The sequence below is a fragment of the Mastigoproctus giganteus genome, chromosome 12, assembly GCF_048544385.1.
Source record: "Mastigoproctus giganteus isolate SK-2022 chromosome 12, ASM4854438v1, whole genome shotgun sequence".
Classification (NCBI taxonomy): Eukaryota; Metazoa; Arthropoda; class Arachnida; order Uropygi; family Thelyphonidae; genus Mastigoproctus; species Mastigoproctus giganteus.
In genome coordinates, this window is record NC_143586.1 from 141,117,862 (window position 1) to 141,143,436 (window position 25,575).

Genomic DNA, 25,575 nt, shown 5'->3' on the forward strand with positions numbered 1-25,575 from the left:
TGTACAAATTAAATAAAACTCATGATAACGGTTGAAAGTAAGTTTTGTCTTGCATTTTATCAATCGGCACAGGGAAAGGCAGCCATGTTGGATACACTGGGGCCATGAAGGGTTGCGCTTGGTCAGAAGCAATTTCCAGATAATTGTGGTATACAAATGTTGCTCTGCTGGTGTCTACAAAAACATTCTGTTTGTGATCTATTAACTGCATTCTCGACCCGTGTTTCTAAACGATGAAGCGTTCAATGACGGTCATGTGTTGAGATTAGATTCGCATTCTGACGCATACGGCACAAGTTGCCCATTGGTGGCAGTTTTTGAAGCTGTTTTTTTGCTCTTTCCAGATGGATTGCATATAGCGTCGATTCCAAATTTCATCTTTCTGGTACAATTGAAGTGTACCACTTAAAATATCCTGTAATATTTATTCAATTGGATAATGAAATGCGAGTAATTTTATTTAAAAATTGTATATGGACATCGGATTTTCTTAATTCGAGAAGGGAGAATGAGTGGAATGTAGGTGGACAAACTTTAGTTTTCCACAGAAGGACTTAAATAAGAATGGACTCACCCATGACTTATTGCTGGAATCTGAAATCTGATCAAAATGCACTCATCAGCCGTATTCACCTTCTAGTCGATTTGGCATTAACTGTTAAATAGACATACTTTTTTTAAGGATAAGTCCAATGAAAGTGCCACATTTTAACTGACAATTCTTCTTCTTCGTGTTCTGAGGTTACATGATTAATCAACTTGCTGTTTTGCCTTTTTTTTTTTTTAAATATAAAACGTGTTATCAAAACAGAGAATGTAGAAATAAATTTGTGTAATTCTACCGTTGGTATTTAGCTACATTTTAATAAAACTACCTGGTGCCATTTTAGATTCCAATGTCTCATAAATATTTCGCTAGGAATATTCGAGAAATAATAACTACAAATTAATATATCTCAGTAGTCATCCTTATTTCAAGGTTCTAAGGCTAAATGTTGTTTTTTTTTTTATCAATTTAGAACGTCATAAACAGTAGCATATATGTTAGGGGCTATAAAATGAATATACACAGAAGTCATATTGAGTTAACTCTTTTTTATTGCTATAATTTTTGATATACAGACACTGTCCTTTATAGTGTCAACATTCTATAAACTACATTCCCTTAAAATAACAGCACCTGCTGTTACAGCTTGCTTTCAGATAATCTTACAGATTTAAACAAATCTTTACAATATAAAATTGAAAAATAAATTCACAGGTTAGTTTTCCTAATTCCCCATTTGGTGGCGCTAAATATGCTGCAGCATATTAGGCCACGATCTAAGTTTCCAGGCTCTCATCTCCGTTCCTTTGTGCATTCAGGCACAAAGGGACGGGAAGAGATATAACACCACCTTTAACAATTCCACTGGAAATGCATTAGGTTCACAGAACTTGTTAGTAAAAATATTATATAAAAATTAAACAGTTATAAAATCTAAATATTAGCGTCTATATTCGATGCTATGACGGTGGCTCACGTGAGACCTTACCGCCCTCTAGCTTGTTCTTAGAACATACTAGCTAGATATATCATAGATATATTGGACCAACGTTCACCAGACGGTGTTAATACCTGCACCATTCACAAGATTACATATCTCGTTACTAGGTGAGGGTCGTCAAAATAAAGGAGGGGGGACTGCTAGCGTTTGCACGTCTGCTTTACACCAAGGATACCAATCACCATTCCTTTACTAGGATGTGAAGGATTCATCCAGTGTCGCGACGCATGCATACACAGAGCAGGACACCATCTAGTAAATTCAGCCACAGACAAGGGATGAAGATATAGTACTTAAGTACATTTGATGAATAACATTAGGAGTCAGCAACGGGCAGTTTGTAGAAGCTTAAAAGTAGAGTCGAAATGTGAATTAAACTTAGGTAATGAAATAGATGAAATTTAAACTTCTACTAGCTGCTAAGGGTAAGGAATAATACCTTCCTTCCCACCAATCACTGGAACTCTCAAAAATAAAATAATAATAATAAAAATTCTATGCCCAGGACCAGCCTGGCATAAATATACCAACTACACTAATTTCTATACAGAGTATAAAAGTATCAGGACATAATTAAGCAATTATAACACATAAGTACGTTCCCTTCTCTTGTCACAGACCTGCTGTCACAAAAGATGAAGGAAAAGATGGATTCTACAACAGACTTAAAGACAATACGGATGGCAGAATTGATACACAAGTCTTTGGGACCGTTCTGTCTTCTTCATTATTCCTTTTTTATAGTACTGTCTGATGGAGCGGCTCAGTTTATCATAGTTCATAGCCGGGCGGTTTTTTCTCCTACCCCATAAGCGAGCAACACGTACGGAGTCTTCGATCTTAAAGATGCCCTTAGCGCGGTCCAGCCACCTGATACAGCTACCGTGTACTTGAGGTTGACTTAAGAGCTCCTTCAGGAACTGCCACAAGTGAATGTGGGAGTGAGAGCCGGGTCTACCTCCACATCTGTCTGGGTCGCAACTGTCGTCGCTGGTGTCATCTGGAAACAGAAGAAAGAATCATTAATTTTATGTCGGCACGAGGTTGAAGGGCACAGATAGGTTTCTATACTAAGCTCAATGACAACAGTTCTTGCTACCGGATACAAAGTGACACGTAGCACCATCTGTTTTAAATGACTATACCAGAGACTAGAGCTCATTAATTGGGGGGTAATATTTAAAAAGAAGTTATTAAAAAAATAAAATAAATTTGGACAGTGCTGTTTTACAGATTTACCCTTTCTATTCCAAATTCTGGAATGCAATCCGGTTTTTACTTATTTTTCATAAGATAAGATAAAAAGTTTCATTTATTATTATTATTGTGATAACCTTTTTAAATAGAATATCCCGATTAAAGGTCCTTGGACGAAACATTTCTTGGATAGTCATGATGCTTGTACATAAGAGTTTTAAATTGTTAACAATCTATCTTCTTTTAATCTTTGAAACAGTAACGGGATAGCAATGTAGAAATTATGACAGGAATTTAAAAATATTTTAAAAACAAATAAATAAATAGCAGTAACAGATTGTATTTTTATTTTTTATTAGTTCACCAATTGGGTTGGGTTGTTAGATCAGCTCGATGGCGGCGTATCATGTCTGTAAATCGCTGTGTTCAAAAACGCCGTTTTTTATGGGATGAAAAACATACAGGAATAAACTTTGTCGAAGATTGGCCAACTCACTTTTCTTTAAAATACAAGTCCTTGGCATTTGCGTGCAGGATTCGCATCTGGACTTTTACATGTTGGTATATTTCGGTGAATCACATTTGTTTGCAATTAAATTCTTTTAAACTCGCAAAAGCATGCGCAGATTTCCCTGTTATCGAACTGGACTCATTACCTTGGAAACTGCACCGTTCCCCTCCCCTCCATGTCATACTTTAAGTAACTGCGCAGCTGGCTTCCAGCGGTTAAGTCGATTATCTAAGAAATCAGGTCATGGTCGTTTCTAGTAGCAGTTTTTTTTGCATTGGGGGATTTTATTTACCTTCTTCCCATGTTCTCGAGCATTTGTTCTGCTTTGACGACAGAAAACGTATAGGTGGTCGTCAGTAGACACCTGTGTCTTCCTCCGGGAAGAGTGAATGCCTCGTTCAGTTCTCACGACGATAACCGAACCGAACAACAAAAAAGTGATGTACGACTCGCATCTGTTGAGGTCACCAACGCAATGACGTCAATGCACGGATTATCCCAGTAAACATATGTGCTCTTCCACATGTTTCGGTAACACTATACCGCCACATTAAAAACGCTGACTGAACGCTTAAACTATTAAGTAATCACTAGCAATTACTAGCCGATTACTATTTGACGAATATTATGGGTATTTTCATGTCTGAAACAGATCAATCACGTCGACATCGCTCACTAATCGCACTCCTGATGATTATTACTTTAAAGTTAACAAATGAAGTGAAAACAAAATAGTTATTTCTAGCGAGGGAACTGCAAACCTGATCCGTGACAGCAACAGGATACACGCGACTCTACCCATTGCCATAAGATACTTTAGAGTCACCACCTCCTGCAGCAGTTGTTTGGCGACTTAACACCGCGTCACTTTTGAACTTTAACTTTGGGAATGCCGTAATGAAGCTGACTGGCAACGTAAAATTACAGTGGCTGTATTGTACACAACTATAGTGCAATGGTTACTCCAATCGGTCATTTATCATTTTCACTGCCAAACAAAGAGATATACAGTCCAGTAGAGCGGCTAGGACCAACTCAAGGCGTTGATGCCTGTATGCATTGCACAGAAGTGCACACAGGCATCGTAGACGTAGAAGCACCTAGGCTTGATACTTTTAATTGCTTTTAAATACGAATATTCTATGTCCTTTTCGTTTCCATGTACGTGAGGTTAAAAGCCCAAAATAATTCATTGTACACCTCTACCAAACACCAAATGATATATCCCAAAATGAAAAGCGTTAATAAATTTCCCGCAGGAATTGAGAACAGACCTTTCCAAATGACTGCCGAGAATGCTGATGAACATAATTTAAATTTCTTCAATGTTGTCATTATGAAGATGGTTCAAATATAGTTCAAAAATTCTCATATAATATGAATTAGAATTTAACTTGTGGTACTCTGGGTTAAACGTTCTATTTACTGCGTATTGTATGTACAAGCGTGCTTCTCGGCCATCTTGTATGTTATGCAGGCTCATGGGGGAGGGGGAACCCTACTGAGATCGGCTAACTATAACTCGGATTGAAGAGATCCTTAAGAATTCCTCACCGACAAGAACTCAGACCTGTCCAGAATGACATGTGGCGAAGTTGCCGTATAGTGAACCTCTTTGATGGACAGTCTCGTATTGTGCATGGAATGGCAGTATGAGCCCAGTCTCAATGAGAAATGTACTGTATTCAATATTGGCTTGTCCTAATCATTCCGATTGGGTTATCGACTTATTTTATGTTGTAGTTCTTATTACTGGTTCGAATGTTCTAATTTTTATACTTTATCGGTAAAAGGGTAAATTGTCTTTTATTTAGTTAATTCATTTATAGTCAGGGGTTCTCAGGGTTTATTGAGAACGTCAAGAATGTACTATTGGCTTGTTGCCGAGGTTAGAAGAGAAAATTTTAAATATATCTACTGTTAATGATTCTGAAAGGCGAGATTCTTTTTTTTAACCCGTGTAAAGTTTGAAGGATTCCTTCTTTTTTGCACTTTATTGGGAAAAATAAGTTTATCTGTTAATAATCTCACTGATTAATTCATTTTTCGCAAAATCCACATCACTTATTGAAAAATGTTGAAACATGTAACAGACGCTAGACACCACACAATTATCTGTGGTTAAATTTTCTTATTTAGCGATGTGGAGAAATAATATTTGCAATTTTTTTTTTTTAAATGAGAAAATCCCCCAAAGTTTAGAGACACAGACCTCAACAACGTTCATACAACACTGTTCCAACACCCGCGTTCATACACAAAGCTCGTTAAATTTCTCCCTTCGAAAACTTAAGGTGTAGTACCTTGCATCTTACTCCAGGTGGCGAAACTAATGCCCCGGGCAGGTCTGCATTCCACAAGACTTTGAAAACCGGTCGAACTGCGCTATGCCCTTGGTAGGCTAGGCCACACACTGGTGGTTAAACCCAGTTTCACGAGCCGATGCTCTGTCCCAGCCCGTCACCCAACAGCAGTCAGCCTGGTGTACTACAGTTGTAGTGTCGGCTAGTTAATTAGTTGCACGAGGAGGCGCAGCCCGAAAGATACCTGGGAGGCCTTTAGAGTTGTATCAGACATAAAATGCCCTCACCCCCCTATACACTGCTAATAAAGTTGAAACAGGAATTTTTAGTGGTGACAAGGCCAAAACACACTGTACTGCAGTTATATTATTGGCATTTTTCGAATATACTCAGTTCTCGTTAGCAGACATTCCATTTGTCGCTTAGATCCTCGTGTTTATAAAACACGAGAACCTTTTTCATTTAGCAGACTTCAGAGATTAATCACAAATGTAATCTGTTACTGCCACTGGGAGAAGATAAATGGTATTTCGGAGATAAATTTTGCTAATAAGATTAAGGAGTCTTGTAACTTATAATATTTTTATGTATTTTTAATATATTCATAAATGTGCCTTCGTTGATTATTTGCAATTGAAAGAAAAGTAGAATTTTTTTACTTTGAAGACAAATAAAACAACATCGAAAGAGAGATTAATGTACTAAAATGATTGCGAATGCATCTTAGAAATTTAGATCTTAAGTTTCATACTTCCACCTCACCAGGTGGAAGTATTAAATTCCTCGCCAGTAAATCGAAAATACCATCGCATTATTTGATGTCATAACCAGGTTTAAGTTACTGCGTTATATTTCGGCAATACTCTGCTTGCATTCTAGTTACTGCAAATACTCGGAATTTTCTATCCTGCTATGCATCATGCATTGAGTTATTAACAAAACAACAAAATACTCACCATCACTCTGCATCCCCTCGCTGCTATAACCATTGTTATTATGTGGGGGATCCGTAGTGCCCATAGTTACGTCTCGTGTTCCGGAACCCGGAGGCGAGAGATGAGCAAAGGTTGGTGGTGACACTGATGCTGTACGTGGCGGGATAGGAACGCTCCTAGGTGGGCTGGCAGCCATATTGGTCCATTGGCTCAAGAAACAGCTCATGTCCAGCATGCTGTCCTCAGGCCTGAATGGAGATGACCCTTGATTCGTACCACTAGGCACATTAGCTGCTGTAAATTTAAAATTAGGTAATAATTAGAACTACTGAGGTGGGCGTATCAATAAGGAAATTTGGTATTGTAAAATTTCCGATTGTTATTGATAATTATTGGAATTTAGCAAGCTGATTAAAAAACAGCTGTTAACTAGATAAGATATTATTGAAGTTCCGACATATTTATAGGAACTTTTTTTCTTTCTGCTTATACTCCAGGAAGATTGCATGAGGTCAGAAAAGTTCACAAAATAAAGAGGGTACAAAAACACCACCGTATTTGGCAATCAAGCAGGCTTAAAACAGCTACGGTACTATGTGTGTATAGTAGTGTACCCTCGCGATATTTTGATACAGCAATGTATTTTCAAGGTATACGGTAGGATTCTGCCATTGGTGTAGCCGAGTGATCAGGAGAAAGAATGCAGTAGCACGTGCTGTTTGAGTGGACCTCTAAATACGATTAAAAAAACAAAAACATGGCTTTTAGGCAAAATTGTTCAAAACCAAATTCACAAATTAGAACATCAACGGGTAACCTTCCTATTTTTGCACCATTTTCCCTTCTAAGTACTTCTCCCTTTGGGATTCACTACAATTAGACCAGCAATTCTACTGTGTTTAGGAGAAAAATTCTAACCAATTCAGAATCGAAATGACACTGATAATAGACATTCTGAATTTTATTTTTTCGTAATATTGTAAAGTCTCCCCTGAGATTTCAACTGAATCTGCAAAGGTATATCTCTTTCATTTGAGCTTCAATTTCATCTTTGGAAAAAAGCGAAATCGTAGGGAGGGTGGGGAAGGGAAATCAAGTATTTGATGCTTGGTCAGATACTGTTGAACAGACCACGAAGTGAGCGGCCTTTTATATATCTTTAAAAATCCGTCAACGTTTGTGCTTTGATGAAACTTCTTCTCCAAAGGCGTTTCATAACAGTTACCTGTTTCTGAAGCTGTTTATCAAATTTGAAACAAAACTTCATGCTGTTTTGAATTATTTCATATTTCCAATCGCGAAATCAGTGACAATCCAATAATTGAAGTGCCGTACTATTGTCCCAAAATACATTGTAATTCAAGTGAAAACTCTAATTAATAGGACTTTATTGAGGGCAAGAAAGAATCCTTCGCTCTTTGTTACAATGACATGAAATCCAATTCCTCAACCCATAGTTTGATTAAAATAGTTATTTTTATTGTTTCAGTTGATCGCCTGAAGTAAAGCACGAACAGAAAGAAACCCGCAGACACCAAACTAGCTATTTCCCGGAACCTTTGAAACTGCAGGAGGAATTTTTAATCTTTTACTCACAAGTGTAATTAGGCAGCTTGCACACGGTAACTATACTGGCGACTCACCCAACTATGACATAACCCTTTACTTTAGACAGCCAATCCTCTCTTCGCAAATTCTCCTAAGAAAACCGCCCAGTTGTTAAGATTTCCACCCATCCCCGAGGCGTTTGGAACTGGGTGAGTGCCCATAAGATTCCAAGAATCGACTAAGGTTATCACCCTTCTTTGTGACGAACCTAACTACTCATGAATTGACGTAGAAACAAGTAACAGACCATTCACTGTTTAATAATAAAGAACGTTTCATCGACCCATGTTACACTTTAACCCAAAAATATTGGAATAGTACGGAGGAGGAAAATATGGTGATCATTTTCAGCCGATTTTTTTTAAAAATTTAAAAGTCTATTGAAGAAAACTGGAGAAAGAGATTGTAAAGCATTAAGCAAATGGAAGGAAACTATAAGAAACGATACTTCCAAATTTACAGACACAATACGCTGACGCCTCATCGCCTTAGTTGCTTTGGCGCGAAAACAAAGAGCATAATAAACCATCGCAGAAAGAAATCGGTGTCCATTACTCATTTACAGACATAGTAATATATATGCATACAGAGACAGATTAATGTGTTCTTCTATGCATAACTATTGTACATAAATGTACCAAGTTAGTCCTTCCCCCACCTAAATATATTTGGCATAATTCTTACCTGTTCTCCATATTTCAAGATGAGCATAGAGGACTTCCCCAATCTGTGGCGCCCTTTGACGGAAGTCTTCTTCGGTGAGTGAGCACAGCTCAACTCCATCCATGTAAAAATACTCTGGCTGTACAGTGGGAAGTCCATACTGATTGACAATCCACAGAATCCAGTCTTTGACGTTGTCCATACTCCAGTCAGTAGGAACTGTGAGATAAAAAAATTGACATTGATTTTGGGAAACGTTTAAATATACACACAGTCTTAATTAATTACATATTATACTAGCAAATTGGGTCCACTGGAATGGAAGTAGTATTCCCGGCAACCAGTTGCGATAGGTCCCTTAGATATTCGGGTACTCTAGGGCCACAAAACTGTACTCAGCCACGGAGAGTTCGAAAAATTTCATGCTTAAACCCAGAAAGTTCCTGCCTCTCCAGGTTTAAACGTGCTATATTCGGACTTATTATTTGAAGTTCTGGTTTCTTGTAATTTCTTCTGGTTGTAGAATGGCAGAGAAGAAATAAAACTTCTATTTCATTTGAGGCGAATATGATATCATTGTAGATTATTGCCTCAAATATTATTATCGTTCTCTCAGATAGTATTCTTTAAATTTTAAATAATAAAAATCTTCCCCCTCCCAGAACCATGATAGTCTAGCGATAATCTAACGAAAATAAGATTAGAAGTAAACAGAAAATTCGATAAGCAGCTTAAAAGTATTAACCATCTCTTCCACGCATTTTAAAGCTTAAGAACCTTTCATAATAAAGATTACATCCAATCTTAGAATACATTTTTCCCTGAAAAACGAATTGCTGTACTATTTGTTCTGTTGATCGATTACATCAGTCTGACTGAAAAGAAAACAGCTAACCCGAGAAAACAAAGGATGCTATTCCCATGGAATTGCATCCTTCATCGCCTCACAAATGATGATGATTCACAGATGCCAAATTCTTAGAATGTTTCCACTATCAAAAAAGAGTAAACAAGAGATATTATTGTGAGGCGATGAAGGATGTACTCTGTTCTGTATAATGTTCTTTTATTCTGAAGAAAAAGCAGAATAGTCCAAATTTGGCATGTACTTCTGTACAGTATTAACTAAACTTCAAGAGAACATAAGGAACAAAAACCAGATTGGTTGCCATGGTCTAAAATTATATGGATTTAATAAACAGAAGAGATCAACGATCGTGACCATCATTGGTCCACCAAAAAATGGTGTTTCAAGGGCTGAATATCTAATAAAAATGATTAAAAATAAAAATCTAATAAAACTAATGAATATCTAATAACAAAGATCCATCATAGACATAATCTGTCATTATTTGACCAATTATACGTTAGAATATTCATAAAATTATGACCTGGAATTAATATTGTTGCAAATTCTGTTCATTTATTACTGTAGTTCCAAGGAAATGTAAAACAGATTTTATTAAGCGGAATGTGCCTCTACATGATTCACATAATTGTCAATAAATCCTGCTTTTTTCATATAGAAACAACGGCAGTTGCTCCACCTGGTTGTGGTTCTGTCACGCTACCAGGTGCCGTGCCGAGAGTGGACACAAAGCATGCGTGACACGTCGTGTCCGCTCCTTGTGCACGACACTGTGTGAACAGACGCTGCTAAGTACGTTTCAAAAAGTGAGGGTGGATGCACCCTGTGACACCTTTTGAAACGTTTCTCGGCTGCATTTGTTCACCCAGTGTCGTGCACAAGGACTAACCTTATCCACATGGAACAGAGCGTTGCGAATGAATTCTAAAACTAACCGTGTCACCGCAAGCTGGTAGTACTTATTGGATCAGTCATGTGAGCGTCCAGGGTTGTGGCTCATTTACCACAGTCGGTCGTGTTTAGAGCTTGAACAGCGTGTCAGACAAGCCTTGAACTCGTTTGGTGCTATTGAGGAGCATGTGGAAAGGATAAAATTTGCACTAGCGCTAATTTATAGTTCCTTTTGTCTATAGAACTAATGATCTAGGACTGGGATGGTGAGGAGGAAATAAGACTGAAGAACTTTAATATTAGTAAAGCCAAATGATACAAGTAGCGAACTTTTAAAATAAAATTTCTGCTTATACTCCGGGACTACCACACGGTCAGGAGTTCACAAGTTGCTGCATCAGCAATAAATAAATAATAATAAAAAAATTCTGTACCAGATACATAATGTGTCCTGCTGCTAGCATATTTAACGTGTTTTAAATTTAAGAGTCATCGGCAGGCGTTAAAAACGTTTTAATTTTATTAATAATAACTAATAATAAATAATAACTCCGTCCTCTGATCGCCAATCCCCGCGCATGCTTTTCTACGTAATATGTAGAGGTATGACGGAGTAAGTCAAATCTTTTCTACATAAAAGACATCTGTCGAAACGCACTGATCGATATCTAATATAATATTGTAAAATTGTGTGAATGTTGAGTGAATGAAAGTTATTATTAATTGCATGTTTTATCTTAGCCTCTTCACTGGACAGACTGATGGCTATGCAGGTCCTCAGGGGCCTCATGGTTATCCAAGCTGACACCATGCTGTAGCTTTTCCTAGCTGGTATTGTGTGAGATGATGATACTGGCCATTTGAGTAATCCCCAAGCCAGTGTGCGATAGAGCTACAAAAAAACACGCTCCACCATAGGAATCTCTTATCCCATGTTCTTTTATTCCTACCGCCTGGGGTAGTTGAGTGTCCTTCCTTCAACCCGATCCCCCACCCTGGGTGGCTCCTACCCCCTTTTGCATTGTCTTACCCCATCAACCACTCTCAAATCCCACCTTCTGGACCAGGATGGGCGTCTTATACCGGGGGGGTTCCCTTATTGTCTTTCCTTTCAAATCAGGCGAGTGCCTCAACTACTGTCTCCCCTTTGTTCTCTGCCCCCTTTATCCCACCCTCTTCCTATCTCCTTTTCAATACATTTTTTTTCTTTTCTTTTCTTTTTTTTTTTTTTTGGGGCTCTCCTTGGATGTCTAGACTACACCAGGTTTCACCCAGCCAGAGCTTTCTTCTCTCCTAATGTGTTCTGGCCCGCCTCCCTGGGGTGGTGATGGGAACTGCGTGTGTTAGTACCCCCAGGCTAAGTGGCCAGAGGAACAACCCAGACTAAACACACACACTGGCCTTATGCAGAGTATATTGTATTCTACACAGAGTAAAAACGTGCAGTTGCGGGAGACCCCCGGTGCCGCCAGACAAAAAACACTATGTCACTATGATCGATATCTAATCAGGAAATAATCTGTGCAATTATTTACCTGTGCATTTGTAGTGCGCGCGGCATTCAATCACTATGTAATTATTTTCTTGAGTTCACATACGTCACTCAGGAAAAGGGCTTTTGCTTCGGGTTTCATAATGCATGAGGAATATTGTTGCATCCCAAAGAGCAGGACTGAAATATTTACAAATATTTATAAAATACTAAACTACTGTATTTACAAATATACAATATTCATTAATATGTTACAATGGAACATCAAATGTTAGACAGTGAAGCACGAGGTTGGTGAACGCTGTGGAGGCAGTTGTCAATAATTAATTGCATTTGTAGTGAAGTAATTGCCTCGCTCTCTTTTCCTATTGGCTCGAACAAATATCACTAGGAGGAAAACGTTTTTAATGTATAGAGAGATTACATATCGGTTACTGAAAGTATTGGTCTGTGATGACTAAAGTAGGATATATTGAAGAGATTTTAGTTCACGACTAAATACACCATCTGTAGTTGTTCCATTAAGTGTAGTATTCATCGGAAGATCTGATGACATGTCCAAGTTGAAGAATGTTTTCAAAAATGTGCAGAACTCTTTTCCAGCTCAGAGTTTAATTGTAAAGAAAAAATTACATTCAATCTGAAAACACCAGGTGACTTGAAACTAGATGCGTTTTCGAATTAACGCATTTCCCAGTTTCCAAAAGTTTTTTGTATCTTAAAACCTTAATATTTCTGTTTCTAAATTCCTTAGCTTTCCAACGATATGCTATACGTCCACATTATCCCCTTTATTACGAGAGAAAATTTCCTTGATCACATGTTCATATTTTCCTTTCAAACCTACTGCAATTTTCAGAGGTTTGAAAGGTTTTCATCTAGTGTAAAGCTAACATGAAGCTCCGTGCAGAATTTCATTAAATTTGGTCCACTAGAAGATAAATTAAACTGGAATAAATTTTCGTAACGCTTTTTCGTTACAAAATTTTTGGAATAGTGCCAGTAAAAACGTTTTTAATGTCAAAATAATATTTAACATTTGCACTCTTCACACTTTAAATTGTTATATGCTTTAGTGTTCTTGGCTATTATATCTCAACTCACAATTGCTTCCATGCAGGGCCGTGCCGAGCCATTTCAGTACCTCAGGCAAGAATGAAAAATCGCCCTACTGTTAATGATGGTAACGTTGGCTATTATTTAATCTTTCTTTTGGTTCCCCTTTCAGCTTTTCACGTGAGGCAAGAGTATTTTTTCAATAATTTACTAGGTAAAAGCTATTTTATTTTATATAGTGGCGGGCTGAACCCGTGCCAAGGCTTAAGAAATCGTGATTTTCTATGTTCATAATATGCACTTAAACGTAAGTATAGGCTTATAGTCTACGCCTTTCCCTTTCGGCCAATAAACTAATCATTAAGAAAATATACTGCATTCATAAACCACATGTCACACATCAATAGTAATGAGTTACGTTTCTAAGTACAGCAACAACTCAACCGAAAGATTTTTATATATATCTGAATGTTATGAAGTCCAAAAATATCTATGAATGAATGCTTTAAATATGTAAGAGGTTCTTAGACAGTCGTCTATACCTGAATCTTTCTCATGTTGTAGCACAGTTGGTATAATCACCGTCTTCCCCACATCGAGTGGAAAAAGACCCGAGTTCGAATCCCGTTAGTGATGCTAGGAATTTTTATGGGCCTTTAAACATGTAAGAGGTGGCTGAATTAATCAATCAATCAACGTGGCCGAGTTAATCGGTCTCAGACAAGGGTAGCATGGTATTTTCTTCTTGAAATTCGGGTTTTCATCCGGCAAACAGGCAAATCGACCACAGAACAAACGCAATTAGTCGCTGATTCGCCTGAAACCCAATAACAACAGCGTGATTGAGAAACTCTTTATCCCCATACCATCAGCTGATAAGTTAAATATGCAATTATATATTGATTAGACTGTGAGGGTATTACTCAGCTCGATAACTGTTCATTAGGCTGTACCGAGTGATATCACGGTCAAAGGCACAGTACTACTAGTTTCTTCGGTACCAACCCTTGACATAAACTGTTCCGAAAGCGAAGTCTTTTGTTATTAACTCCACCCATTGTCTTGTATGATAATGTAGGTGCCACGGGGCGGAACCTGTTAAGCCACTTCTGAGCCGATGAAACTGGAAAGCGCTGGAATGAAATGTCCACCACACTTCTCTGACACGAGACCCTGAAACTTCGACTTGTTCCTCAAAATGGAAAAACCTCTCCGTAGCAGGCAGTCTACTGCATGTAAGATGTCAAAAACTGGTCTCTTGCAGCTTTGATAAAAATCGCTGAAGGTATACTGACGTCTGATAAAGGCGTCAGTGTACCGTGTCTATAGATTTATTGTAGTCCAGAACAGAAATTAATTCTAGGAACAGAAATTAATAAATTTTACACGTTAGCATCATCGATTATTCAAAAATTATTCGTTTGGTACAGTTGAGCAACTTTGCAAATGTTTATTAACGGACGAAAGTTCAGATATAGGCTTGCACTTTTTGGCTGGCGCTGGCAAATTAGACTGAAACTTATGTGGCAGTAATTGGATTATTTATTTAAATGCAGTCAGATTTTCGATGTCAATTAAAATTTGGATGGCTGGCTAAATATCTAAAAACAGGATAAGTAAGGTGAATATCAGAAATTAAAATGAAAGCTAGAGATCTTGAAAAGTGAGAAAAGCCAAATAGATTTGAAGTTTGAACAGATATTTCACAAGGATAAAACAAATGGAAGAGACTGTAGGATTTGTGATGTCAAGTAAGTGAGAAGGAACTTGGTAATCCGGAAAGAGCACTGCCTAAAGAATGGGTAGATGTATGCACTTAGAAGTGCAAGAATGCAATTTTCAAATACTGTAGTTTGTATTGATCTGCAATGATCATGTGATAATCGACATCTTCCTGTGAAGAAGTACACTTTGAATATGTGCCCAATTGAGTGATGAATGTTCTTCAAATAAAATCAATTTGAAGTCAGCTTCATCTTTGAATATAAAAGTTGCAGTTATTTGAAGTATTTTGATTTTTCAGGCCTACATGTAGTAAATGTATTCTAGATCAAGCTAATCTGGTCGAACAGTGTATACAGGTCTGGAAGCGTCATTTTAGGAAGGATGTGGATCTGTTGGAACGGGTGCGGAGAAGGGCAACGATTGGTGAGGGGCTAAAAAGGGTGCTCGTATTAAGAAAGACTTCAGTTCCGCAAATTGCAGCGTCTGAAAGGATATCTGATTGAGGTGTTTCAAGCTTTGAATGGATTGAGTAAGCTCAATGCTGATGGCATCGTTCCTCCTGCTCAGCTGTACACATGAAGGAACATAAATTCAAATTGAGGAAGGATGATTGCAATATTTGTGATATGGGCTTATGCCAAAAGTGAGTAGAAGTCAAGGTAATCCCCAATAATGATATGTGATTTTATCAAGAAATCTGCATGGTATCGGAGTTGAACACCGAAGTAGAAGACTAGTTTTTGCCAGGAATAACAGAGGACTATTTTCGAAGGGTTGAGGTTAAGTTTTCTTCGCAGAGCAAGATTTCTCAAACTGGAAGGCGGAATGTTTGCTCTCATCGAAAAAACTGTGAACGTTCTCATCGAAAAACTGTGTTTCTAGTCAGCGAAGAAGATCATTGATATAGCAGGGGAAAAGAGTGGGAAAAAGAAATTGGGAAACGCCAGCATTATTTGAATAGTTAGAGGGCAGAGAGCCATCTACCAACCACCACCCACAGTCGGGGAGAAAATCGGATAGGCAAATGTAAAAAAAAAAAGAAGGCAAACCATAAGGCAGAAGTTGATTTAGAGAACCCTATGCCAAACGATCAAAAGTCTTGGAAATGTCAAGAGCAACTGCTTGAGTTTCATAGAACTTTACCATCGAATTTGTCCAAAGATAAGTAACAAGCCGCGATAGCAGAAGGTTTCGAGATGATGTCAGAGTTAGCGGCTGACAGATTTTTCTCAATTACTTTGGAAAGCGTATAGGAAGTACAATGGGAAGATAATTGAAAGGTAGGCACTATTTTTAGGAAATGGCTGATATGGCGAAATTTCCATGCAGAAGGAGAAAACTACTAGTTGAATAGGAGAGAGCATAAAAAAGCTACAGAAAAGAGTAGTAAGATCTCGAATACATGTTTGAGATAAAGCGGAAAAATGCTACCGGGACCAGGAGACTTTTAGCATCAAAGTTGCCCAGGATTGTTCTTATGGCGTTCGAAAATCAAAGAAGGCATTGAGTGGGATATGTTTTGTACATTAGAAGGTAATTTACCAAGATTAATGATGCAATAGGCAGAGAAAAAATAGGATACTAATAAGTTAGCTTTATCTTTAGCTGAAGATGCAACAGAACTATCAGTTCGTGACACAGTAGAAGGAGAGAAGTTGCGGCTATTAGCTTTGGCCAGAGACGAGAAAGCCCAATTATCATTTGGACATTTTGTTTTAATTTATTATATTATACGGTTTCTACCAACTTCTGTCAACTGCGCCGTGCACACAAGAAGCCCGTTTGATTGATAACCTTTTTTTTACGAATGTTGCGATCTTTAGTGTAGGCAAGAAATGAAGCCGATGTCTTATCTTGAAAGCACATTAATTGGAAAACCAAGTTTAAAAACACAACGAGATTTTAGGGAGTAATGAGAAATAAATTGCACACTTCTCATCACGTAAATCTTTTCGTCTATGGTAAAAATAAATTTATAAATCTTCATATTGAAAAGTAAATAGAAAGCTTGTTATTAATATGCAGTAATGATCTTCAGAAATGGAAGGTCGAGTAGCGTCATCCATTGTCTCTTACAGGGGCAATGGAATTTGGGGTTATTTTGCAACACCGTTCTGCACTATTTAGTATCCTGTGACAACGTTGCTCGAACATGATTGCATCACGCTTGAGTCGCCCACCTCTATTTGTTGTAAACCCAAGTAACCCAGTTTGATACTCCAGTCTGAACCCACAGTAGGCTTATGTGTAAGAATTCGGACAGGTCGCCCGCCTGCCTGCTTACGAGGCAATGACCCTTTAAGAGACTTTAGTCACTGCCTTGTTCCACGTTTAGAAGTTATCTTTTCCAGCTAACACCTCCCGCTGTGCGCATGCGCCATTAACTCTCGTGGCCTGGTTCTCGAAGTTTACAACTCAGGTGAGAAGTTGCAACTGCTTCGTTGAATTATGGCTGTCTCCTACAGGCGAATGAGACGAGATTTCCCCGATTTTGGGGTGTCCCTATTTCCCCACCTCCCTTCTCTTCTCTTGCCTACCTCTCGGAGGACTAGGGTAGGAGCTTAACCTACTTTTTTTGCAAGACTATGATTACATGAATCGTTATCGTTATTTTAATTTCAGTTTTGGCCAGAAACTGCGTCTTTTTTTAATGCTGTTCGAAGAAATGACCTTGACCGGTGAAGCAAATTGCTACCAGATGTACTGTGTTAGTTATTTTGAACATCGCAAAGATAAAAACAAAAAAAAACTGCTGAACTGACCTAGCCAAGCAATCAGCACGAACAAGAATGAAAATAAAACTGAATGGCAGAATGTATAAAAGAATTCGGCTTTTAGAGAATACGTCTCAGCCATATTTTTTAAAATTTAGAATTTTACTTTATTTTTACTACTATAATGTACCATTATATTTATGGTTAAATGTTAAATAAATAAATAAACGCACGATGGGTGAGAAAGATAAATTATACAATGGGCTCCAGACAACAAAACAAATCGAAAATAAATGTTCTTAGGGATTTTTTCGATTCCTAAGAACATTTTTTTCATTAGTTTTTAAGAAAAAGTAGAGATATTAAAGAAATGAAACTTTCTGGACTTCGGAAAACATTAATTTGATACCTGATATTGTACTCTTCGAACATTGGATCATCGTTGATCATATACTGTAGCTAACTTGTTAGGTATATGATAAAAAACTTTTATCAGGAGAGGTCCTGAAACTTTTGAATGTGACCTCAATCTTACTCATGTTTGATGATAATAAAATTGATTTTATTAACAACTTTTGAGTGCAAATGAAACAAGTCTGCCACTTTGAATCTTGGAAGTTTCTGAAGGCTAAATCAGCTGGATTAATCTCTGGGATAGCAAAGGCACAGTAATGGTATACTATCGTAAGAGAACATTATTCTAACCAAATAAAACTACATCGTGAAAAAAATGAACAGATGTGGATAAATATGCAAATATTATGATATCAATTTGTTGGACAAATATGCCAATAAATTGAATTAGTCATTGCTTGTATATCATTTAACGAGACTTGCCGTTTTTACCTCAAAGTTTAATGCATTTAGGAAAGTTAAATTAATTAAAATAAACTTTCCAATTCCCTAGAAAAGTGTATAGTTTTAATAGATTTCAAATTATTAATAAATTATTGCAGGATATGCTATGAATAAGGCTTTTTTTAAATTATTTTTTCAACTTTATTTCCATTTTTTCTGTACTCTAAAAATGTACACATCAAATCGCACTTTTACTGTATTTATTATTTAAAAATTTACCGAGATAATTTACAGTATCACAATACATTCATAAATTTATTACTGTCAAGAACCTTTACATTTCTATGGGCTCTTCTAATGTTTTTACTAGACATCTAATGGGTCATTATAACACTGTTCACCAGGAATGCAGGCATCCATTTCATACTTGTGCAACGTCTTCGTACCAGGTACGCGTGGCGAAAAAAAACCACCAAGGCTAGCGACCTTTAGTTCGGGAAAATTTCGCCAGGAGTCGCATCAAAATACTAAACAAGATTTCAGTAATGGCATATTCGACAAACTTTCACAGAGCATTTTCCGAAAACGTGGAATACACATAAGTTCTGCCACTCGCGAAAGAAATCAAAATAGCGTATGAGAAGAGCAAATATGCAGTATACAAGAAGAGAAACACAGAGATATTTTATGATTTAAAAGATGAATCTAGTATGTATACATATTCTTTGATATGTAATAATTACTCCGAGATAGTTAAAAAGAAAATAATTTCTACTAGTCCTAGAAGAATACTTCATGGCGTTTTACATACCGTGGCCGGATAGTTAAGATTAGATTTTTTATCCCATAAAAACTAGCAAACTGACCATACTCTTACGGATACAGAAATAGATCTGGATCTGGTATTTATACTAAGAGCTGGTTTTTGGCTACTGCTCTGTTATGCAACGAGTTTATTTACTAAAATGATTGTATGTTTTAAGATCATTCTTTACACAAGTTAATGTCACAACGCTAGCAGCGTAATATACACGGATTACATGAGTGCAGTGTCTGCACTGGACAATAAATTTTCAGGGTTGCATCCCATCATAAAACAAATCCTTTCCTGTTTAAATCATTCAGTGCAGTTTTGCTGGATTCTAGGACATTCTGGTATCGCATAATGAGAGAGCAGATCAGGTAGCCAAACAGTACAATACCAGCAATTTGCCAAGTAACATCATGGATTATTTGAAGCATATTAAAAAAGTCTAATTTCAGTGGTCAGAAAGCTGGAAGTCACAAAGGAACAAGAAATTGCTCCAAATCAAACAGGAACCAGCATCATGGAATTCCTTGTTCTAGCAAGACTACGAGGACGTATAAACTTAAACCCATATGTTTCTTTTCGTGGAGGGATTGTCCCCATGAAAAGACAACCCACCTCAATACACGAATTGTACATCACCACTGACAGTCAAACATATACAGTGCTCTTTGATTATACGCACTATTCTTATTTCAGAAAAAAACAAAATAACTTTCCACTCTCTGTAGACCTTTCTTAAACCAATACACATATATGAATTCCTGATGCCAAACTGGACCAATGATTATATTCTTGTAGAATGATAATACAGTATAGCAATGGCACATTTTGGCCTCAGCTGCCTTTGTGCCCTTAAGCACCCATACCAATACAAGTTAATGAGGAACATATAAAGTTAAATAAAAGGGAAAAAATCTATTCCAAAGTTTAAAAGACATTGTTCCCAAAATAAATAAAACTAAGAAAATTAAAATTGTATTCGCATATAACATTGAAAATAGATCTATATTTCCATGGTCAAAAGTAAAAAGTTTATATTATTTTTCCTGCAGGGTGGCCACATCGGATTAGGACTTTTGAACCGCCTCTCTATTTGTGTTTAATATTTATATTAATTACATCTAAATTAAACTATATTTAATTTCATTGCGTTAACAGAGAGACGTTACGTGGTTGTTCATAATGAATTATATTAATAATTAATATAAATGAATTTTATTATTAATAATTAATATTTAATTATTAATTATTAATATAATTAATATAAATATTAATTATTAATTAATATAAATTAATATAAATGAATTATATATATATTAATTACATCTAAATTAAACTATATTTAATTTCATTGCGTTAACAGAGAGACGTTACGTGGTTGTTCATAATGAATTAATGTGCAATATAAATAGCGTAATTAATCTATCAAGTGAATTTTGCAGTTTTCACCACGCTCAGTTTCACAATCTTTCTAATTACATCCGGTGAGAAGATTGAATATGGAATCCAGAAAACTGTAGCCATAGCTACTATTAAAGAAAGAACCGATTGTAAGTTTCCGAGATTAAATATTAAAAAGGACTTACCAGAAGAAATTCCGAGGACTCTGCAAGCATTTAGGATATCTTTAGTGGCTTGTTCCACCGCGAGACACTGCAAATGTTCAATGTTGTCTGGAGAAAGCGCTGTAGTCAAGCTGTCTTCTGTTTTTATGGGGTAAGGAGACAGTCCACAACAGGGTGAAATTGAACCGCTGCAACTTGCATAGTCTTCAACCTCTTTCTTCACTTGAATAAGGGGTGGACTACCATTCCCGCCCGGCGAGAATAACATATTTTTCTGAGTGCATGCCAAACTTTCTGCTAAAGTAGTGTCATACAGAGTAGGACTCTCAGCTGGTAATGAACCACAAGACAGAGAAGGTGAAGGGATGCTTACTTGTACTGATCTCTTTAGAGAGTGGTCTTCGATTTTAATATTGGCAGTTCCGGCAAAGTTATCTGCACTGCTTGCAGTGCCATAGCTATCCAGGAAAGTTGGTGTATTTTGTGGTACCGTCTGACGCATGATATCGTTGTGGTTACTAGTTGGTAGCTGTTTTAAATTAAGCCAGGGTTCTAGATCTGCCATGTATATCTCCAAGGAGAAGAAATTGCTCGAATCAGACTGGCTTGGGCTTGGTACAAGCTGTGGTCGCTGAAAATATAAAATGAAATAAGAAATTAGTTTTCAAAGCACAAAGCATCTCTTATACATTATTTTACGTTGAATATTAAACAACTGATAGTTGAAAACTCTTTGCTTGAATAAGGATCTAATACAAAAAAACAATCTTAATTTGATATAAAGAGTTTTATATAAAAGCTTAACTAATACCATGAAAAATCGTTCAGACTACTTTGCTCTTTGCCCAACCTAGAACCCACAGCTTTATTTCACAATAGGACACTCCTTTTCTCACGTTTGTTAATAAATAAACTTCGAAGAGCATAATTCAGATAATCTCTGCTGACGTTCATATACGTTGCATTACGTGTGTCTATGACCCATTCTGTTTACTCTAATCCTTCCTAGTTTGCTGTTAAGGGAAACTACCCACACTTCCATTGACGTATCTTGAGGTAGTGGCTGTTTCCGGTGATTGATAACAGAAACGCAAGTTCCTTCCTTCCCCTTTTTTTTTTCTTGGTAGGTAAGGCAGATGGTATCGAGAAACAGCTCTCCTAAAACGGGACTCTTATCACCTTTGTTGTTACTTCTTTTCTGATGCTATTTATACTATTTTCTTTGATAATATTCATTATAAATCTGAAATGGGTTTATTAGATTTTAGCAGGATTTATTCAGTTTCAGAGTAACTGATGAGCCTCGCTAACTATCGGGTCAAATATCAGGTTTTGTTACAAACAATTGGAATTTCTAATATATTTTAATAACAACTTGAAGTTGGGCGTTAAAATTGATCACACGATAAGGAACTGAAAAGAAAACTAATTGGTAAACTCTTTTCTACATTATGTCCAGTCGTATTCTCATATTTTCTTGTACCGAATTTGTAGAATCTAGATATTTCTACAAATATAAAATGAAATTCATAAACTAAATAAATTGGCTTTAACTGAAAACAGAAATGGTATTACGAATGGTGCAATGCAGAGGTTCCTTTGTACATATGCAAACAATTCTCACCCAGTCCTTAGAAAAAGTGTAGCTATCTAAGTTGTGCTTGCTGGTGATGGAGAGAATCATAAACATAATTGCTGCCAGATCATATTCTTTTATATTAGAATGTTTTGGGAGTGTTTCCTCTTCTTTCATCCGCTTTTTTCACTTCATTACACGAAATATTTGTTCTTTTTAACAAAGTCGAATATATATCTAACCAAATGAGGTAATCCTCTGGGGGTGCACAAAAATTTCCCACTCAATTTCAGCTGCATTAATAAATAACAGTATCTTATTTATAAATGTGGCGCTGCCATTTTTTTTAAGAATGGAAATTATCTGTGGGCTGCATAAAATGGAAAGACTGGTAACATTTTGTGCGCGGACTTCGTTTTCTCCATTTCTGATCTAAGATAATATTGGTGCTTTTGCAATTGAATTCCTCCCTTACTTATGAGTTGCTTTATTAATAATTTTTTAGTAGTCTCTTGAATAATTTGTGTACCAGGACTGATTACAAAACAGAAACAGCCTTCTGATACTAAATAACATTGTGGACATTGTGGTAAACTTATGAATATCGACTTGCACACCTTACTGAACCTTCTGTTTTGTTGAAGGTTGAAAATCTACCACGGATCCATCAACAACACATGTCCGTGAATGTCAGTGTTCATATATAAATCTTCTAGTCTAGGCAGAACTCGATGTGATGTTAGAGGATGATATTGTGTGGTCGTCTCATATCAAAGCTGATATTTGTAAACCATGCGTATAAACACCCGTATGAAAGAAAAATCCGTTTTTTTTTAAATACAAGTTACACCAATTAATTGAAAACCCCTCTGGCGATAATTATTAATTATTATTCTTGCTTCAAAGTAGAACAAGGACATACTATCAGGGCCAAAAGAAACTACACCATAATCATTAAAAAAAAAAGTTAACGGCCAGCACAAAAACGAAACAAAAATGATTATAAATCAACAGTACTTAGTAACTGTTATCCAATTATTACAGACTAAATCATTGAGTTTTTTTTTAGATTGTAAGTACGTGTGTTTAATTCCAGAAATTATTAGACAATTCAATAGCAAAATGTGTAAAACTCAAATCATATAATGTATTTCCAAAATCACTGTATCGCAGCTAAACAGATATTTTTATCCGTGATGAAACATTTAAAATTAATGTTATATACAACCCAGTGATATTAGAAGGGGAATTCAGAATCTTTGAATCTTTTATTGTGATGCTCGATAAAGGTATTAGTAGGTTCAGGGAAGATAAATATTTCGTAATTTGAATTATCTAGAGAACAGCTTTAATTGATCTTGCGTTCTTTTGACCCTGACCTTTTTGCCACTTATTTTAGTACGATCGCATAGACGCACGCCGATGGTTCTCTGTCTTCCTTCACTTGTCTGACGCGTTCATTACCGCCGGGTTTTTTCTTTTCTTTATTGGCCAAATAACCAGCTCTAATACATGACCCCTCGGACCTCAGTTCAGAGCCCCACCCACGATCCTGGGCTAAGTTGACGCCCAAGTCCAGACAGACATGAAAATGCATACACCGACGCCGACTCAGCTGCATCCAAAAGGCCCTGCTTCTGCATATCATTTCTTGCAGAGGTTGTCAGACTAGCCTCTTTGAAAGGTGCTCATTTCAAGAGCAGTGGCCCGATACTGGATCTTGGCTGGTTGCCAACAGGTTTACCCGAAGGCTACGCATGCGCTGCGATGGACTATACTTGAAGAATGTTTATTGTGTAACCCGCCTGCAGGCGAGTGTAGATTAGCAAACATGGCGCAAGAGATTTGGTATACATCTAGAGTTATAATGATGGAGAAACTGTAATACAAGTAGAAAACTCACGAACTATATTTTGTATTTAAGCAGACAGATTTTCTACTGAAAAATTACACCCTTAAAATGTCAAGAAACATCGCCAGTGGTAGTGTGGAGATATTTCTCCATACTACCACTGGTGATATTTCTTAGCTTTTTAAGACCAGCCACAATTTTTAATTTCTCTCGGGAATTAACGATACGTCTTGGTCTCACTTATTTCAGTGCAAAGATAAACAGACTAGTGGTCTGCGATGTTCCTATTACACTCCTTTGATTATTTAAGTTGCCGGTTTAATCAAATATGGTAATTTCGCAATTTATCTAGGTTCGCGTAGTTTATCAGTTTATTTATACTAAACAAAGAAAGAGCAAAATACTAAAATGATACTCACAGACTCAGGGATTCGTGAGCTGCTTGAAATCATGGTACCCTGTTAGATGGCACTGCCTGTGTCTACTGGAACAAGTGAGGGTAAACCTGTTTTAACAGAGGCAATGCCTAGAAATCACATGATTGTATGACGTCAATCCTACCAGGAGTGATGCAGCGTATAGTGTCTCAGTCACGATACATGATTTCATGTATGTTGGCAAACACTTGGTAAAAGGGGCAACCGATGCCCCTGTGACTGCAGAGCCATCTGTTAGAAGGATAAGGTATTATACAGCGTAAATGCTAGATCTGAAGAACGGGCAGTATAGCTTTGGAAGAAAATTAAACAGCTGATGATGAACGAATGTTTTTGAACTTTTAATACTTCGATTATTTTTGTCACTAACAGTTTCTGTTAAATTTAAAGTTATATTAGTTACTGGAATAAATTCATATAATTCTTTTTGAAACATTTTTATGATTTAAAAAATAAAATAAAAACGCGAAATATATATAATATTATCTTATGATACTTATTTGGATGGATCACCCTGGTACTATTTATTATGAAATATTTCAGTCGAATACGGATTAATATTACTTTTGCACATAAATGAAACTGATTATTCCAGCCAGGGTCGGATTTAAACTTGTGGCCCCAAGCTATAACATGTATGAGGCCCTTCTCTCTCTTACACACCTGTGACAATATTAAAAAAAGGATTTTTTAAGATGGAACGAGGCCCCTTGTAACGTGAGGCCAAAACTTTAGCTTATATGTAAACCGGCCCTGATTCCAGCCAATTTCTTCGGAAAATGTTCCATCGTGACTTTTCCATATTACCTAGGCCTCTGGCGACTTGTTTACCACTTTAACATTTGTTAATTGGTTAGTTAAAGTGACAATTGACCTAATCAAGATCAGAAAAGCGATCCTGATCTTCATTAAGTTTGAGGGCCGCAATCGGTCTGTAAATGCTATCAAAAATTAACAGGCAAAGTGGCCGCTAAATGCGATTAATAATACATTCTTATCAAAATGATTAGTTGTAAACTCCTCTTT

At 36.8% G+C, this 25,575-nt stretch overlaps 1 protein-coding gene across 1 annotated transcript; it reads right to left on the reverse strand.

Moving 5' to 3' along the window:
• Positions 1 to 1,080: 1,080 nt before the first annotated feature.
• On the reverse strand, positions 1,081 to 24,621 carry LOC150077472 (DNA-binding protein D-ETS-4-like). The gene is made up of 5 exons (XM_090386595.1): positions 24,532 to 24,621; positions 20,706 to 21,315; positions 8,786 to 8,983; positions 6,515 to 6,787; positions 1,081 to 2,547 (listed from the first exon to the last, which is right to left on the reverse strand). The coding sequence occupies exons 1-5, from the start codon at positions 24,562 to 24,564 to the stop codon at positions 2,213 to 2,215; spliced, it is 1,449 nt and encodes a 482-aa protein (XP_090242721.1). The 5' UTR covers positions 24,565 to 24,621; the 3' UTR covers positions 1,081 to 2,212.
• Between the last annotated feature and the right edge of the window lie 954 nt (positions 24,622 to 25,575).